Source organism: Lontra canadensis, unplaced genomic scaffold (assembly GCF_010015895.1).
Source record: "Lontra canadensis isolate GAN:19392208 unplaced genomic scaffold, GSC_riverotter_1.0 scaffold10, whole genome shotgun sequence".
In the NCBI taxonomy this organism is placed as follows: domain Eukaryota; kingdom Metazoa; phylum Chordata; class Mammalia; order Carnivora; family Mustelidae; genus Lontra; species Lontra canadensis.
Window position 1 is genome coordinate 6,787,636 of NW_022631004.1, and position 19,929 is coordinate 6,807,564.

At 34.0% G+C, this 19,929-nt stretch overlaps 1 protein-coding gene across 3 annotated transcripts in view; it reads left to right on the forward strand.

The window, feature by feature from the left end:
- Window positions 1-19,929, forward strand: part of LRBA (LPS responsive beige-like anchor protein) — a 729,797-nt gene that overhangs the window by 684,773 nt on the left and 25,095 nt on the right. For all 3 annotated transcript variants that reach the window (XM_032855538.1, XM_032855540.1, XM_032855539.1), the window contains exons 51-53: window positions 2,587-2,649; window positions 7,910-8,065; window positions 13,946-14,113. In XM_032855538.1, coding sequence (XP_032711429.1) covers window positions 2,587-2,649; window positions 7,910-8,065; window positions 13,946-14,113 — 387 coding nt within the window. The remainder of the gene's footprint in view (window positions 1-2,586; window positions 2,650-7,909; window positions 8,066-13,945; window positions 14,114-19,929) is intronic.

Below are 19,929 nucleotides of genomic sequence, written 5' to 3' on the forward strand. Positions count from 1 at the left end.
CCACCCACTACCTCCTTGCAGACAGTCTCTCCTCTGCTCTCCTGCCCACCACTGCCCTCCAGCATATTCAATAAACTTCTCCTTTGTTCTGCCTCAGGTGAATTCTTTCACCTCCCATGCCTTTGGCTTCCACTCTGTGGATAGTCGTCCCCCATTTGGGGGCCCCTACAATTGAGAGACACCCATTTAGACACAACTTATACCTTGTGTTTTGTTCCCACACTCTGGCTCTGCAGTATGACACAGCAACTCCTCACCAGATAAATACATATGGGAATACACAGGTAGTTATCCTTCTACAGTGTGATCTCCAATTCTGAGATTATACCTACACCTAAAATATTAAGCATCCATTTTATTAAATCTGTGTCTCATTTCAAGTATGTTTATATAAATCTGATCTTTCATCCTATCTTGTTCTATCTTTCCCTTGCTTTAATATGCCTTGATTTAAAACAAATGTCAAGAACAAAAATGTCAGAAATCCCTAACAGTCTTTCTACAGTGAATATCAAATTCGTGTTATGCTACTTTTTTTTAAAATTTAGATTCTGGTCCTTCTCTAAGAAACTATGATTTCCGTAGTTTGTTCATTAGACAGCTAGCTCCTGTCATTTCTTTCAACAGTGTCTGAGTCCTGTTTTTTAAAAAAAGCAAAAAAAAGCTTTATTTTTCCTTCTCCTTCACAGGACTTTACAGGGCCTGTGAACAAAATAAGAGAATAGCAGCTAATGTTATAGAGCATTTTCTAGGTTCTAGATACTGTTTTAATCACTTTTCATGTATTAACTTACTGAATTTCCTCAACAGTCTTAGGATGTAGGTTATATATTTAGGTTGAACCATTTGAAATCGCCTCTTTATAGCCAAAATGTCAGGTATTATTAATTCCATATTGTTCAGTCTAACCCATTTTACTGATCAAGAAACTGAAACACAGAGTCTACCTAACTTGCCCAAGGTCATACAGGCAGTCAGCATTATAGTAGTCAGCAGCACTGGAATTTGAGGCATGGCCAAAGAAAGTTACCCTCCTAAATTTCACTGACACTGTGTCTTTCATGTCTCTGTGATCCCAGATTCTAAGAGAAGTAGAGAAAAATTATCAAGGTGTTAATGTTGATCAACACTGGTATTACTGGAAGTAAAGGGCACTGTTGTGTGATTTAGAGGCTATGGTGCATTCTCCCTAAACATTCCCCGTATGTGTCCTGTGAGTTCTTTGCTGGCAGAGCCAGTGATCAGTAGAACATACCTTTGGTAAAACAGACTGAGTTATATAGCATCCTTTTCTTCAGCTACTTTAATTTCTTATACATACTCAACTATAATTTTTAGTGCTAACATTGTACTTACACAGGTTTTTTATCAGTATTAATGATCTTTGAAAACACCTTGAAAAGTTGGTATTTGCTAATAGGGGAAATGATGACATAATAAATTTTAAAAATAATCTAATGAAGTCATTGGAATGTACCCCATTTTTCTTTTCAGCTCCTCAAGGACAGTCCGAAAGATTTCCTAAAATATGACGGTATTAAGCAGAGTTCTGATACCAACTAAGCAGTAGTTTAAATGCTGATGAGTCTATAAAAGGGAGATACTGACCAGAGTGAATGGCTGAGTCATTCAGGGAAAACAATTTGGGAAAGGGCCAGAGTTTAACTGTCAGAATCACAAAGCTGAAAAGATCTTCTGCTCCAAACCCTTAATTTTTGGGTTTATGCTTGCCTAAGTCTGCGTAAACAGCGGGCAGCGGCTCCTGCTCCCTGACTCTCTTCCTCTTTACCCTAAGTCCTTCTACCTTTCACAGGGGAACATCCCTCTGAATCTCTTTTCAATAACAAAATAAGTATGCAAGAATCTTTAGAACCATTTTGAGAATTGAACGAACTGTTCTTAGTATGGATTGATTTTTGTTTTTCATTTGCTTCTCAGAGTATTTTTAAATTGAAACCATGGAAATATTAAATATTAATAAAACTTTTCTTAAAAACCTCAATCCAATCTTGAGGAAAATATTTCAGCCAAATGCACTTAACTAAAACATTTATCTGCGGATAGCTTTCTTTATTTTTATTCAAACTTTCAATTGATTGGTTTTAAGTGATGGATGAAACATTAAATGTTCCCTGACTTGGAGCTTTCCCTTTCTCCATCATAAATTGACGTTTTTGTGGATCCTTTGTGCTGCAGCATTCAAAACTGCCTTTTTAAGAAGTAACAAAAAAACAGTATTTGCTACAGTCAGCAGATGGTTGTCACATTTTGTTTTCAGCGCGCTTTACCACTTAATTTTGTTTTGTTGCAGCATCAGAGGTTGCCAGTCAAGCATCTGCTATAGCTTATGGCCCAGGACTGGAGCCACTGCTGATGGCACATGTTCAGAACAGCACTAATCTAAAATAAATGTTTCATAAGCTAGCCATAAAAGCACCTGGATTTTTTTTTCTTTAAATTTCACAAAAGTGATTGAGAGATTTGGAGGTTGGAAGCAATTCTATGTAAGACTTGACTTAAGCATTTTTATATAATTTAGTATATGAAAAGTAATGCTTTTTTTTTTTAATCTTTTGTGAATTCCAGCTCATCAAGGTGCAGTACAAGACCAGCCATACCAGCTGCCAGTGGAAATCGATCCTCTCATAGGTCTGTCACTTCTTTCTCTCTTTGCGATTCATTAAGCTCTGTATGGTGGCCCTGAAGTGTAGATTACAGTTGTTTTTCACTTGCTGGTTGCTGGGAATGGAATTTTCCTGATAAACCATTTGCATGCAAATTGGAATGCAATGAGCTGTGGCTATGCTGGTATTTCATCAACTCCCCCTCGTTGGTTTGCCTAATTTGAACAGGCCTAGGACGCGTGTCACTGAAAATTAATATGGATGCTGTAATAATGTGTGATTGAGAATGCGCATGAAGTACTGTCAGGATAATATTGGATCTTTTCATCACTCAGACTTGTTGATGAGCAGGAGCGAGGCACGTTATGATGAATTGGTGTACCGGTAATGTGATGGAGCTCCTTTGCTAGGGAAATTTTCATAATAACAGTGGGGTTCTTAGCAGCACTATGTTGTGAAAAATAAAACTGTGGTGCCAGGGTTTCATCATTAAAGGAGATCAATCCTTTCTTCCTGGACCCTCTGTTCAGTCTGAGGGGATTAATGTGCAATTGCAGAGCAGTTTCGAAGTTGAAATATATTGCCCAGCCAATGGCAGTGTTAAGATATTTGTATTCATTTTCCTATGGTCCTACAGCCCAATAAATTGCCATTGGAGGTTAAATTTGTTCAAGGGGGAAAAAAGGAAAAGGGAGGAGACCAGGAAGGGCCTTTGGGATGAAATGAGCATCCGTGGCAGATGACTTCGAATACTTAATTGCTCCTGTGCTTTTTGAGTCAGTTAGTTGAAGTCTCTAGTTTAACATTTTTCATCTCATGGGTGGAGGATTTCGGATGTGGCTTCACTGAGAATGTTACTGATATGAACATATTAACATTTCTTGTTTTTAAAGATGCTATTCAGTAACTTTTAGAATAAAAAAACGTAATTGCCTAGTTGTAGGGGTATGCTACTGATTTGGATGTTTAGCTTGTGATTTTGTTAAATTTCCCTGGCACATAAGTTTGTTAAAAATTTTTAAGTTTTTAAATAAAGCAGATGAGTGAGCTGACTTATTTTAAAATCCAGGGTGTTCCCTATGTGTGGGTCACCTTTTTCGTCTTTAAAAAACCTTGTTCCAGTAGAAAGCTAAGTGACTACCATTTGCAAATGAATTAAAATAACTCACTAAGAGCTCAAAACTGATTCATTTATCAGTCCCCAACATATAAGCAGAAATCTAAGAAGGAATTATCCACCGCAAGGATAAATACTACTCTGATTCCTAAATCATCTTTTGCTTTGAGTACATATGATTTGCTATATATTAAAAAATAAAGTGTTCACTTGGTTAAAGTTTTAAAAGTCAGGAAAATAAAGTCCATTTCGTAGGTCCTTTAAAACGTTATTTATGTTTTTATTTTATTATAAATCATCATTTACTAAAACTTTACAACGAATATCCTATAGTCAAGTCTAATTAAATGATTCAGCAAACTGTCACCCTTCACGACGATCAGGCATGGGTAAACTTTTTGGGTAAAGGGCCAGATAGTAAGTATTTTAGGCTTTGTAGACCATAAGGTCTCAGACACAACTCCTTAACTCTGTTATAGCACAAAAGCAGCCATAGACAATATATAAACAAATGAGTATTGCTATGTTCCAGTAAAACTTTATACACAAAACCAGGCCCAGGCCATAGTTTTCTTCCCTACTCTACATTACTGGTCACTGGACCATTCACTCCTTTATCCCCTAAAATACTGTTTAAAACCATGTACCTTGGGGCAACTGGGTGGCTCAGTGGGTTAAAGCCTCAGCCTTTGGCTCAGGTCATGATCGCAGGGTCCTGGTATGGAGCCCCGCATTGGGCTCTGTGTTCAGCAGGAAACCTGCTTCCCCCTCTCTCTCTGCCTGCTGCTCTGCCTACTTATGATCTCTGTCAAATAAATAAATAAAATCTTAAAATAAAATAAAATAAAACCATGTACCTTCTCACATATGTGTAATGTAGCATCTGAAAGTTTTCACCACAAGTTTATACAGTTGCAAAGGTTATTTTTACATAATGTATAAAATTTTAAATATATCCAATGGAATTTAAATATCAAAGTGAATTGATAGTCACCACTTTCTGTTTTTAAAAAAATGTACAAACAAGCTCTTAATGGTTGAAAATTTTGTATTATTCCTTTTTTCATCTTAAATTTATATTTTTATCCTGCTTCCCCTACACAATTTTGTTTTAACTTTTCAAAACTGATTACTGTATTTTACTTTTCAGCAATAAAAATATGTGAAAAATTAAACGTAGGTATGTAAATTTAAATGTTAAAATTTCCTATGACCATAAGACTCAGTTTTTCTAAAAACTAATCTGCACTGAGTTATCATTACAAATATTATTAATACCCACTATTAAAATTATAAATTGTAATAGATATTATTAAAAAACAAACATTTATTGGAAATATAGCTTTAATGAAATGGATAGGGCTTCCACTTCCTCCCCTCTTTGCTCAAATATTCATGAATGAACACTATTTGTTGCTGAGTGAGATGGAATTCCTCAATGGTTCTATCCTGTCTTTTTTTTTTTTAAGCTAGTGGAAGCTCTGAGGAAAGTTACTCACATAAGAAAATAGATGGCAAAGGAAAGAATTTTGTTTTAGCAATGTCAAATCTTTGAACTCTTTCCAAATTATGTGACAAAATTTATATAGTAATCTATTATTAAGAATTATTTTCATAGTCTATCATTAAATGATTATTTTAACAATCTATCATTGAAATTTATTTTTAATGATCAATTGAAATCATGATGCGATCCTCCTACCATTTTATTGAAAGCAATGAATTGGAAACCACCTGCCCTGCAGAATGATTTGATACCTTGGCATTCACTTTTCAGTCTCACATCAGTATTTTGAATTGTCCCTTTATTTGCATCTCAAGAGATTTTTATACCCTGAGATAAAGTACCATAGTAAGATTCTGGACAGGAAGGAAACATGCCTTTATTTTATTTAGTGGAAGAAGAGCATGTAAAAAGAGATATAAGGAAGGAAAACTCATAGGAGAGTTCTCAGGCAAATCCTATTCAGAGAAGAGAACATATAAAAGTTGAGGAACTAGAAATTGATTCCCTTGAAACCATCTGTGCCTGTATATCCCTTGGGAAATCTTATACCACCCTCCTGCCAGGGGTATGCATGCCCCAGTTTGAAGACTGCTTATCTAGACAAATATACCTAATTTTCATTAAATAAAAATACCTTCAGTACTGAATCTCCGGAGAAAACAAGATAAAGGAAAGGCAGTTGTGAGGTAGATAGGTTATATAGATTGGATGGTTGGATGGATGGATGGGGGAGAGTTGCAATATTAAATTACAGGTAAGCATTTACTTAGAAGATGGTTCATCTGAATGCTGAAAGGGCATCAGCCTTTACCCATTGGAGAGGGGGTTACATTGTGGTCACTCAATTCAAAATTATGCACGTGCCCAGATTGGTGAAACAAGGTCCTCCTAAGAGACCATACCCCCCAAAAAAGAAAAGGTCGAAGACCGGTTAAGGTTTATATCATAGAAGCAAAAGTCATATAAATAATAACAAAAATAAACATTTTTAGTTTTCATATGGAATGAAATACCAGTATAGAAAGTACTACATACCTTGTCTTTAACTGCTAGATTTCTTGGAATAAAAGATCTAAGTTGTACCACACAGCTTCACTGCAGTAGGATACTAATGTCTCTCTTTGATGCACTGTGATCCCCATAAAAGCTTTTTTCATTTGCCAGCAGCTTCCCTTTGTGTGGGAAGGAGATGACAGGGGAGTGATCACCAAACAGAATTCTATCCTTTTTTACTACTGCTGTCACTTTCTAGTTCATTAATCCCCCAAAAGTATATGAAGCCTATTATCAAATAGTTATCTAACAACCTTACACGGTTAAGTTGTAGACAGATGCTAGCAGAATCTTGCCGTGTGTCTATGTATACATTTGCCATGTCGTGTTTGCCATGAGAGCAGGGAAGTTTATTTCTGTGTCCCCAGTGGTTCCTAGTACAGCACTGGAAAATTTTGAACACTTTTTTTCTTCTGCATTACTTTCTGAGCCTTCTCTTAGGTTGGTCACATTAACTTAGTTATGATGTAAAATGAATATTTTTCTATTTTTTATTTTTATCAATAATGCATTTATATTAAAAAAATAGATAATGCATTTATAGGTTGAGGTTTAAAAAAAAAAAAAAGCCCTGAATACCATGATGCAAAGAATGTAATGATCAGATGCAGAAATTTATTTGTTTTTATTTCTGGTACAGTCAAGTTCCTTTGTTACTATAAGAACCATCATTGGTATCAGAAAGTTGGTGGTGAAAAAGCTCTTAGGTCACTAGAAAGAAAGCTTCCTCTTTGGTTGGCCTCATGGTTCCAAAAAAGGCATCTCAGTGAAAATTCCTTTTCTGATAATGACACTTGATAGTATATTTCTAAAGGATTATTACTCTTCCTATGTGCTTGATGTCGCTCTGTGTCTGACCTTGTGTCTTGTGACAAACCCCATATCAGGTGCTCTGTAGGGCTTTGAAAACACACTGCCAGGCTGTCTTGTTTTAATGCTTACACAAGGAGTAAGAAAGTGGCAGTGTGCTGTGCTTTGACTTTTTCAATTACGAGTATCTTTAATAGTCATTCTACCCTTTCCCTACATGCAAGTGCAGGTGTAAACAGGGAAATGGGAGTTCACATCTAGTCAAATTAAAGACCTGTTAAAGCCAAAGTACTCCAAGATGCTACAATATTTCAAATATATGACATTTAAATTCTACTATCTCTTTCCTGTGACAAAAAGTTAAAGGTAATAGATTGTCACAACAGGAATCTATTCTCATGGCAATGGGTGTAATGAGATTGTCAGAAACACAAACCTAACTGTGGTGCAGTCTGGAGACTGTAATCTAGTTTGGTCCTGCCCAAGAGCTAGAAAGCATGTTCTGAGAATTGTATACTATTTTGAAACTGTAGTATGTTATTATTTTACCCTCTAGGCAAAATTTCTCATGAGATATTGAATTTAACTACTACCCACATTCTCCCAACAACTGGATATATTTTCCTGTTTGGTTTTTCAAATATTATTATGTTTAAATTTTAAAATTAAAGATCAAATATTCTTATCCTGGAATGTGTTGCATCCCCCCCTCACTCCCCACCCCCAGCATTATAAACTATAGGATTTTTGTACATGTGTGGGTTTAGCAGGATTTCTGTTTTGCTTCTGTTCTCGCAGCCAGCAATACAGGAATGCACAGGAGGCAAATCACTGACCTTTTAGACCAAAGTATTCAAGTCCATTCCCAGTGCTTTGTCATCACTTCGGACAACCGCTATATTCTCATATGTGGCTTCTGGGATAAGAGTTTCCGAGTCTACTCTACTGACACAGGTAACTTACTTTCTTCTTCAGTGAACTAAGGTTAACTACAAGTAGCACTGAGAGGCTTAGAATGATCTCTCATCTTCCTTTCAGTAATTACAAAGTTGTAAAATATATAACATAGAGACACTGTTTTTCCCTTTTAAGTAAAAATCTATTACATAGTTCACTATGAAGTTAATTTCGGCATGTTTTTAAGAGGCAGTTTTTTATAGGAAGTGTGTCTCCCAAGCCTCATGCTCAGAGAATGAATGATTCTTTTGCAGTCATATCCAGGTATGTAAATGCCATACGCACGTGTACATGCATAATGATACAGCAGATGCCCATGCATACTGATGTATTTTCCCACAGTTTTTCCTTCCTGGAAATTGTCGTTAAGTGTATTTCTTAGTAGTAGATACCTTGCCTCCACTCAGTTCTGCATAGTACCTTGCTGAAAGCTACACCATCATGAAGGAAAGTAGCTGACTGCTGATTTTATGTGTGACAGGAGCTCTTGTTAGAATATAAAATTTTAAGTCCATATAGTCATTTGCATGCATCTCCCTAAGGGACAAACCAAGCTCAACTCACTATTAAGATGGAAGATCCAATCTAGTAAAATATTTCTAAGTTTTTGTATATAAGACATTGAGAAAAGTTGAAAAGTTTAAGGAAGTCTCTCTAAAGTTTTTAGAAGCTGTTAGAGGAAGAAATCAACTTATGATAAATAGGTAGTTGAACATTTGAAAGAATTAATATTAGATATTAACATATCAGAACTTGATAATACTGTGGAAGCAGATTATTTCAACTAAAGCAAGGATCTACACATATCTTGCTTAAATGTGATAGGAATGGGAAATTATTTTTAATTCAAATTTCTAGTTTAATGTTTTATAGTATATCATTTTTCAGTCTTGTTAATAATCTTTATAGAATGCATGAGTCCTTGCTTCTGCCTTAGTAAGTATAATATATTGAAAAATTAATTGTTCATTATTCAAGGACTTTGTCCTTAAGCTGATATTATTGTAATACAGCCATGAGAAAGTAGGGAAAAATAGTCAAATATGTACCGTTCATACAGAACCCTAGAAGTTGTTTATGCCATGACCTCGTTTTTTTTTGTTTGTTTGTTTTTTATGGAATCAGTGATCTAGTTTTCTTATAATTTGCATCCTACCTTCTGTAGGCCCAGAAAGAAAATATCATTATTCAAGTCTTTCTCATTAAGTAGTGCTTATTGCATGTTTGGGTCTATGAGGTTGATTACTACTGAGCCTAAAACTCCTCTAGATTTCTTTAAAAATGCCATGGGAATTGATGTGTTCCTAAAATTTATTATTATTACAATAAATTTTGTCTGATTTAATAATTAAATTTAAAATTTAACCTCTTCTTTCACTATTTTGATAGCTTAAAATCATTTAACCTTAAATTGTGCTCCCTTTTGCAAAACATTCAGACTAAAATTGCTACATTCCTCTACAGAATTTTCTTAAACATTCTCTTAGATTGCTTATGGTTTTTTACACATTTAAAAAATTATTTTATAATTTACATACAATAAAATTAATTCTTTTTGGGTTAAAGGTCTGTAATTTTGGGCAGCATGCAGAATTACATAACCATCACAATAAAGATGCAGAGCAATTCTGTCATCCCCAAAATTCCTGTCTTTTATAGTCCCCCTTTTCCCCCACCTCAGCCTTGCACTGCAGAACTATTCTTCATATCTGTAATTTTGCATCTTCTAGAATGTTATGTAAGTGGAATCATATATTATGTCAATCTTTAGTTTTGACATTTGAGGATTTTTGAGCTTGCTGACATTCCATGTCATTTTTAAAAAGCACTGAACATTAATATTTGTAGAGTTAACCTCACTGTTATGTAATACTAATAATTAAAATAATACAGTCACACACAGTTCTTCAGAATTACAGAGTTCTTTCATATACATGATATTGTTTCAGCCTCATAGCAGTCCTGTGAGATAGATAGAACAGGTATCTTTATCCCCATTTTTCAGATGATGAAACTGAGGTTTAGAAAGGTTTAATAACATGTTGAAATTCGTATAGACAGTGGTGATTGAACTGGGCTTTGAAGACAGCTCTTCTGACTTCAAATGTAGCATTCTTTGTGATTCCACCATATTATCTTCTATAGGTATACCTAGTAGTATTGGTTAATTTGGGGAAAATGTTATAATTTACAACACTAAGTTCCTAGTATATCTTCCATGTTACATTAGACTTGATAAGCTAAATAACATACCAGACTTGATAAACTGGATATCATTCCTTCCCAACTCTTTCCAAAAACCTTCCACTTTACTGTTTGTTTGTTTTTTTTAAATATGTGAGTGTGTTTATGTAGAACATTTTTGTAAACAGTAGCCTTATTTTAAACTTCATTTCAGTGGGACTTAGCTTGTACAGTTTTTATACCTGCCAGAAAAGTTATGAAAAAAATCCTGAAATGATAGTCCTATTATCTTAATATCTTATATACAAACTCTGATGGTAGTTTTATTTAAAATAATTTCAGTTAGGGTAAATATGTGTTTGTGCTTTTTGACAACAGGAATATTAAATATTTTCTCCTTAAAGTTTGTCAGAGAAGCAAGGGGAAAATTGTATGATCAATAATATATAATAGCAAAGCTATCACAAGTGTTGAATTCAATTATATTTTAGCACATAAGCCCCCCCCCCCCCCGCCAAAAAAATTCCTTCTCTTATTAGATTCGGGGCAAGGTGGGGTGTGGGAGAGAAACATGGTTGTAACGGAAAATTCTTTAAACATAAATCATGTTTTCGGGACACAACCAGAACAGCAGAGGCAACAATAAAACCTTCCCTCAGCAGTGGGAATTATTTTCAGGCCACATTTTAGATTCAGTGGTGTAGAGTCCTGAGCTTGAATTTTTTTTATTTGTAGCACAGCTGTCAAATAAAACATTAACTAGAAAATTTGTTCTGTCAAAAAAGGGATATTCTAGTGCTTGTGGTAATATTTGATATTAGTGTGTGGAGAGGTGGACTGGTATTAAAGGAAACAAAAAATAAAGGTTGAGGAACACTTATGAGATTATCAGAAAATAATTTACCAAAAAGAGCAGCAGGTATTTATATGCTGTGATTTATTTAGGAGGAGTGAACCTCAACCCCATAGCAATAACAAAGACTGCGGAGGAAGGCTGCCAGAACAGGAAAAAGTAAACTTGAAAAAATAATGCTTTCCAGAGTTGAGTCCAAAGTATGAAGTGTAGAAAATAGTTAATTTGTATTAAAATATGAAACATTTTAAATGTAAATATGTAAATATCACTCCCTCATTTCATTCTTCCTTGATGCCCAATCTAAATTCATTCTACATTATTCTCACTGATCCTACCTTGTTTTTTCCTTTTATAATACTTAACACTATTCATAATTACATATGTTTGTATTTGTTTAAAGTCTCTCTGCCCCACTAGACATTAAATACTCTGAGGGCAAGGATCGTGTCTCTTTACCACCAATGTGCATGTAAGAGGGCCTGATGCTTGGCACCTAGTAGGTGTGCAATAAATGTTGAATAGGAAATAATTGTGATAACTTTGGGGGGGGATTTAAAACACTAGGAAATTTTAATGAAAAGAAATCACAGTGACTGAGTATACATTTTTCTAACGCTGATATTATAGATACAGGGCTATGACCTAACTGAGAAATAACAAAGGAATCTTGGAAAATTCTGTCACTATAGTTAATTCATCCCATTTTTACAGTTAAATCTTTCCACTTTGTCCTCACGAAGTGGAAATTAGGTAAGTTACCAAGTGAAGAGCTGCTCCTTTGCAAGCCTCCTGGAAGCACATGGGTTTCCTCTGCACCTGATGCCTCATGTACCTCCTTAATTATAATCACTCCCCTCCTGACTCCCACAAACCACTGAGGTGATAGGTATCAAATCTCAAATAAGCTTACCCTCAGTAACCTATCTAAATCATTCCTGGAGATTACATGTTCTCCGTACTCAGGTTTAGGCTGAGACAGAAATAACTCGAATATTCTGTTATCAAAAAGCATAATCAACAATATGATGTGTTCAGTTATTTTCAGTAGTTAAAACTCACTAATTTAGCCTTCAGTTTTCTAATTAAGTTTTCTAACTTTGTCTTACCCTTAGAAGAAGGCCTGCCTTTACTCTAACCCCACCCATTTTACCATGAAACCTCTTCACTTTGTTCTTCAGATAAATTGGAAGTGATATGGAAATGATTATATCTTTTCATATTTAATTTGCTCTTTTTCTTTTCCATTTTTTTTCGTTCTAAGAAGTCTTGAATTCTTCTTTACCATATTCCTTATCGATACAGCTGATTTTTAAATGAAATGTTTTGATATCAATTTAAAGGTTGGAGAAATTCAGAAGTGCACATTTTTAACTTTCAGTAGTTAAAACACCTGTTTTGACTAAAGTCTTTTTTCATGGGAGAAAAAAATACACTTTATAATTTGTGCAATTTGAGGCTGAAATGAATTTGAATTTAAAGTTACTAGTAGTAAGCTGCAAGAGGGAACATACTGTATATGACATGCTGAGTGAAGTATTCTTCAGCATTTTTAAAAATTTGCAGCCTTTGTAATAAGCCTCAGACTTATTAAAATGAAGAATTAAAAAAATTAACATAAGTACTTTTTTAGTTATATTCATGATGAGCTTGAAAAGTTAAATACACTCAGATGCTAATACTTAACTGAGACCTTAAACTTTCGAATAGGTTATGATGTTTCCAAATTAAACATGGACTTTATAGGCATATTAATCTTTGTTCAGCTTAGTGGTCTTTCTTCTTGAACATTTGAATTCTATTTATGTGACCCCACTGAAATACTTCTTTAAAAATAAAAATAAAAAAACCTACCTTATGCTGACTCTTAGAGGTAGACACACTATGGCATTCATCTGTAGTTCTGTAGACCTTTCAAAGGCAAATGTTAGCTTAGAAACCATAGGGATGTAGTAGAAGGGCTGCTATAGCTATTTCATTCTTTAGACGAGTTTGTATGAATTATAAACACCATATCTGATCTTTAAACAAAGATTCTCAAAGTGGGGGCTTTACTTTTTTTCCCAGCACTGTTACGTGACTAATTCATCCTGTGTCCGAAGCCGTCCCTAGATGTATAATAAGTGTACTGGCTTCCTCCCTTTTGTCCCCAGTCATTAATGTTCGATAAACTGCCGTTATCTTAACTTCATCATCAACCACCAAGGAATTTTCATCATTCAGGCAATCAAAACAAAGAAAGAATGACCCAGCTCTAATTGCAATCACAATATATTAGTCTTTTTACCAAAACTTAGTTCATGTAATTCTGATTTGAAAAGAACAGAAACTCTCCAAAGTGACTTGTATCATCCTTGGATAGAACACTTTGAGAAAAAGAAGTACATTAAATCTTTACTGATTCAGAGACAAGTTTGTATTAGCAAAGTCTGAATTATAGAGTACTTAAAGAAAGGCACCTAAGTTTTATTGTGCTTTGAACCATATAAAGGAACTTAAGAAATAGCTGAAGTCATTCCAAATGCAAGTTCTTCTGGGCCTGCTTTAATCAGTAGACATGATTCATTTGGAATTCATAGTAGCCATGTATAATGATATGGTACCATGGTTCTCAAAAATTTTTAACATTATGTCTTTCAAAAATGTTATCACTGGTCAACTGATTTTTTGTTGTTGCTAATATTTGAAGAAAACTTTTAGGTTAGACCAGATCAAATTTGATTGTAATTCTGAATCATCAGAATCTGAGTTAATATGACTTCATTATCTTACAAGTGAAATAGTCACAGGAATTTTTTTAATTTTATAGCAGTTTTAAAGAAAATTGTTTTGTATTTCAGGAAAATTGATTCAGGTGGTATTTGGCCATTGGGATGTGGTCACTTGCCTCACTCGTTCTGAGTCCTATATTGGGGGAAATTGCTACATTCTCTCAGGGTCACGTGACGCGACCCTTCTGCTCTGGTACTGGAATGGAAAAAGCAGTGGGATTGGAGATAACCCAGGCAGTAAGTACAAACTTATTTTATAAGTAAACTGTTACAAGTGATATATAATAACATTTTGCAGTGACGTAATGTTTTTTATCATGGTGAAAGTGAAACTGAATTATCAAGTCTTTTTAATTTCTTAGTTATAATTTAAGAAAGTTCTAGATAACCTTTCAATTACTAACGTTTTGTTAGCATTGATAATTCTCAAGTGCAACTATGAAATCTCATTTTCCATATTACAGATTATTCTTATGAACGGAAAATGCTAGTTCTTCATTGGAAATGGCTGTCACCAAATAAAAGAGAGGTGTTCCATTCACGAACAAGATATAACATAAAAGAGCAACCACATATTATCTCGTTTATCAAATTCATATTTTAAGAGAGCAAAAGAACAATTATAATTTTGTGGAAATGAACCAGTCTTTATAAAGAATATGCTTTCATTTACATATTAAAAGATAAAACAGGTTATAAAAGGCCAACATGGAATATTCAAATTGGCTCTTGGTTTTTCAGATGGGAAATGAAAATGTTCACCAACAGCCTTAAACATCTTTATGAAACTATGCTGAAGGCAGTAAAACAAAAAATGTGTAACCATTTAAATTGTAATTCACAGAAGGCAAAAAAGGAAGCAGCTACCATTAAAACCAATCGCACACAGCTGCAGAAAAGAAATGGCTTTAGAAAAACACATTAAGAAGTAGAAGAAAACAATTAAAGGGACCACCTGAAAAATGAGAATTTAATTAAAATGATTATGACAACACTGAAGAGTTCCTGCAAGAATAGCTTTAGATTTTTACTTCATAATGTGGAGCATTTTAACTGCTCTTAAATATTTACAGTTTCTTAATTTAAAGCAAGTTGCCCTGTATTTGGTTAAGGAAGCACCATTTTGTCCCAGATTGCTTTACCTGAATATCGTGGTACTTCACTCCGAATTATGAAATAGTCTGAATACGTTTCAGTCCATCACATTTTGGATTGACTTCTTCAAGCTGTGCTTATTAAATGTGTAATATTTGATTGAAAATGAAACCTTTTAATTATTAAATTAATAATATTAATAATTAAATATTTCAAAAAATATTTAGTAAAAAACAGTATATAATTTTAAAAGAAGCCTATGGGAAATATTTTATAAAAGTTGTTTATGCTTTTTTTGTTTTATGTGATGGGTAAAGATAATTTTTATTAAATCCTCCAATATATATTTCGTATGTTACTCAAATCAGGGATGATTCCCTATACAAATAGAATATGAAAAATCACCTAAGACTGTGATGCTTTGGATAATACAGACTTTGTGATCAGGTCAGACTTGGTGTACGTGTTTCAGTGGGGGGGGCAGTGTGTCTGTGTATTCCACGTATTTACACAGACATCTGCATTTTATATGTAATTATGATAAATTTTTTAAACATGTAGACTTCAGGGATTTTGTTTGTCACTTCTGTTTGAGAAAGACTTCATGTTATTTACATTATGAACTCTTACATTCTGCTCCTTCTTCATTTCTGGCCTTTTAGGAGGGTCCACTTTCAATTTCTTTTTTTCCTCTGTCTGTAAATTTAGTTACCGAGATTCAGTAAATGATCTAAGACAAACCTAGGCTTGACATAAATAATAAATATACAGTTTGTTACTTAGCTAAAAATATTTAGGAAGAATTTTCTCTTGCCTTAAAATAATGTGTTTCATGCACCTACAGCATTCCAAACACAAGAAAAGAATTTTTGGTTTGGTTTTTGTTTTTTTATTTCCTTGATCTAATTGTGTTCTATATGTTATACATGGTCATCACCAATGTGTACTCTGAGAAGTAGCTAAAGGCTTATTAGCAACACTTACATGTAGTGGCTGTTATTCAGAAATTAACGTGTATTTTTAAACTAGAAATATTCAGCTTTTCCAGAAGGGAGAAATATATATTTAAATACCTTATAAATCATCCTAGAGATGGTTTTTACATGCTTGTCCTCTAAAAAAATGAATCAAGTAGAATTGACCAAATCCTGGAGTTTGGAATTAAAGCAAATCTAAGTTCCGAGCTTTGCTGTGGTCCTTCTGCCTTGTCTGTAAAATGAAAGCAACAATAGTAACTGACTTAAGGTGTTATCAGAAGCACAGAATGCTCAGAGCAAATAAATCACCACACAAACACCATCTTGTTGGCATTAGAGTATATATTATAATGTTATATTTTTCATAAAGCAGTTCATCTATACCCTCTCATTGTCTGCAGTATGGTGGATATTAACTCCTAGTAATGCTGGTAATGAAAAGGGAAGAAAAATAAAAGAATAACATAACAGCACATCTAATAAAAATTTTAGAAAATTGTACTGTATCTTGATTAAATTAAATTATCTTTCTCAAAGTGAACCTCATCCTTTCTGGCCCTTTTATAGTGTCTGATGTCCCAATCTAATTTTGCTTTAGCTTTGAAGGATGAATCTGGGAGAAAGACAAATAGGCACTTTTTCATATAATGAGAATTTCCACGCATTAGAATAGAAAAATGAACAAGTCAGTTTAAGCTTTTCAAAAGAAAATGACAAACCAAAAAAAAAAAAAGACATTTTTACCATGCGTGTGAACTGTGTTTTACACATTCATGCAGACTGATTTAGATTTTATAAGCCTCTGGCTCGTTGATGGCTCCACGATGCAGCCGCTGAAGTCAGAGCTTTTCAGATGAGGAATTTTAGGTTATGCTTATTCCTACATTTTATCTCCTGGATGCAATATAAATGACCTTTAAGAAACAGCTACACTTTTTTTTTTTTAACATATAATTTCAGTCTGGTCTATAAATGCACACAATGCCTCAACTTAAATTTTTGAACACAGACTTTTTTCTCTCTCTCGAGAAAATTAAAGAAAACTAAACTATTGCTTTTTCTGCATTTCATAGGTCTCACTCAAGCATTTAGTTTGTGTGTGTTTTTGGTTTTTTTCCCAAAAAATCATGAGAATAAGCTAGTGATTTTCCTTCCTGGGGTCATATGCCTGTGCCGTTTTCTATAAATCTGACATTACTGCTATATGTAAAGTTCACAGCTTTATTCCTATTTAAAAAAAATCATGTTATCCACTATTAAAATGCACATTACTTGGCCAAAATCTGTCTAATTCAGCTGCATAAAACCTATATTTAGTTTATCTTGGGCTTTTAAAAGGATACACGTTTAATAAACTCTGCCTAGATCACGTGGCAAAAACCTTGTTTTCCTGTATAACATAGTTTTTCATCTTCGACTCTTTTGTTTTGTGATAGTTATCTCCTGTGGAATGCAATTTTCTTACCAAAAAGAAAAATTAAGATACATTTCCACTTAGTTGTAGATTTTTAAATAAAATTAACCGAGAACATTTTAACGAAAGATATTTTCTCTATGGAAGCATACCTCTCTTTGCCCTAGTACTCTTTGTGTTTTACAACTGCATTTGTGTACCAAAATGCTTTACTGAAACATGCATTTTTTCCTCAGAATAGTGCTATACAGACTATATATTCGCAAATTTTGGAGAAAATGTGCCCCAGTGCATTCTGTTGACATTTAAATACTTAAAACTTTGAAATGATCTAGTAAACGAGATGAAAATTTACAAAATAGTTATTATCTATGATTTTTGTATTACTAGATCATAAACTTAAAATTAAATGCTTATTAAGAATTTTCAGGCTTCTGAGTAATTTTTTTTAAAAAGCAGTTGATTAGCTTGAGAAGCAAATGGTTGCTGACTGAGGGTGTTGTGTGGATGTGTGTATATAGTATTTCAGTAAAGTACTTTTCCATTCTCACATTCTGTTTTTGATTTGATTGAAAGGTGGCATTTTTTTCCTCTTTGTAATCAGACATGCTAATCTATGTCAGCTTTCTCCTTTATGGGAATGGCGTCTACTGAAAGAAAAAAAAAAAGCAGAAGTATTGAAGTTTTTTTCATAACAACAAGATTCTGTTCTTTAAGAATATTTCAGCACCATTAATTAGAAAGAAGGTTTTATTAACCATAAGGCTAGCACTAACAGACCACAGAGCTGTTTTTTAAAGTACTGTATGCCATAGCTGCCCTGCTTTTTCTCTGTCTAAAACTTCATTTTGTTATACTTTCATCAATCACCTCAGTCATTACCGTAAATCCTACTGTTGTTAATTTTACTAGTATCACCCTAATGAGACATTCCTGCTATAATTAAAAATGAATTCTAACTTTCAGCCATTCTAAATTTTTTTTTTAATGAATTTAGAATGATCTTGCCATATGACTATAAATACCACTGATATACATGGACTACTCATCAGTCTATAAGAAAAGTAGTATCATTATATGTCCAGGTGTGAATTATTTACTGGTTGCTTCTGTGCACATGTGCTTATGCATATGTATATTTTTGTGCACATATTTAGGAATTATGTTCTTTCTATCATAAAGCCTAATATGTTTTACTGAAGCTACTGATAAATCCTTATTCTTTGTCTTGTCAAAATATATGCGGATGTAACACAAACAGTACTCTCTGTAAGTAGGTGTCCTAGAGCACCATCTGCTGGATGTACTTGGGGACGTAATGTTGGTAAATTTGAAAATCAGTACTTGAAAAGTCAGCTGTACTTTGTTTTTAATTGGCTGTGATGTATTATTTATGGATCATAAATGCCAAGATATGTATATTTGTGATGAGCCATATGAGTTTGTAAAAGAAATCACTTTCTTCGTTTCTCCCACCCTCAGGTGGATTTGGAAATTTATAATAAATACATTGTTTAAGGAAAAAGTAAGCACAACCTATGCCTAACGAAACAAAGCACGAGTTTGTCGTGAGATATACTCTTATCTTCTGGATCACGGGTCTTCAGTAAGCTGCAGTGGAAGAAAATTGTTTGGATATTTTAACCTTATGTTCACTTGATTCTGAATATAAAAGCAGTGCTCAAAACAAGTAGCCTTCTTGTACCTGGGGTACGACTCTTGATCTGATTCTTTGTCTAGAGCATGAGTTCTTGTGTTCACCTCATCGAGAGCTTTCCTTGTGGCCTGACTTCTGGCGTACTCTGTTGTACTAACACTAAGACTGCCCTCTATTTTTCTTTTTTTCTTGAAGAATTCATCAAGTTGGGTTTGAAGCAGCATGTTGGCAGTGTTCAAGTTCAGGTGACATTAAACTACTACGTTTATGAAATTCTCCAGAAGGTCCAGGATGTTTAGTGCTCCATGATGTAATGCAGGCCCTCGAGTTCCAGCAAAACAACTCTGTATTTACTGCTTGTAACTAATAGTAGATGTGGTAAAAGGAATTATATTCATATGGCAAATGAATACAACCTTAATGCACACCATATGCAGAGTGGTGGCGTGATGTGCCAATATATCACATTTATTTACCTTGTTTAGTTGCAGAGAAAAATGACTATACCATTCAGCCATAGGCTGCAGTCCTACAAATATGAAAACAGAAGAAATGATGATTTACACCCTCAAATAGAAACTGAGTATCTTCATGTGTAGACTTTAACAGTGCCACACCAAAGAAAGTTGCTTGTCTAATACTTTATGCTCAGATGGGAAATTTAATTTCAAATAATTGGTAGAACTAATGTCAGGAGATCTAAGTTCCCTCTAGGCAATTAAAGTTCTCAAAGAAAATTGTGAGTGTACCTTCTTTCATTTAATTGAAACCGAATATGCCTTGAAATTGCAAAATCGCAAGCTATTTCTTCCATGCCTAAAAGCTGGATTCTTCTGCTTTTTGAATATTGGGTGTGTGTTTGTGTGCGTGTGTGCATGTGTGTGTGTGTGTGTGTGTCTAAAATTACTGG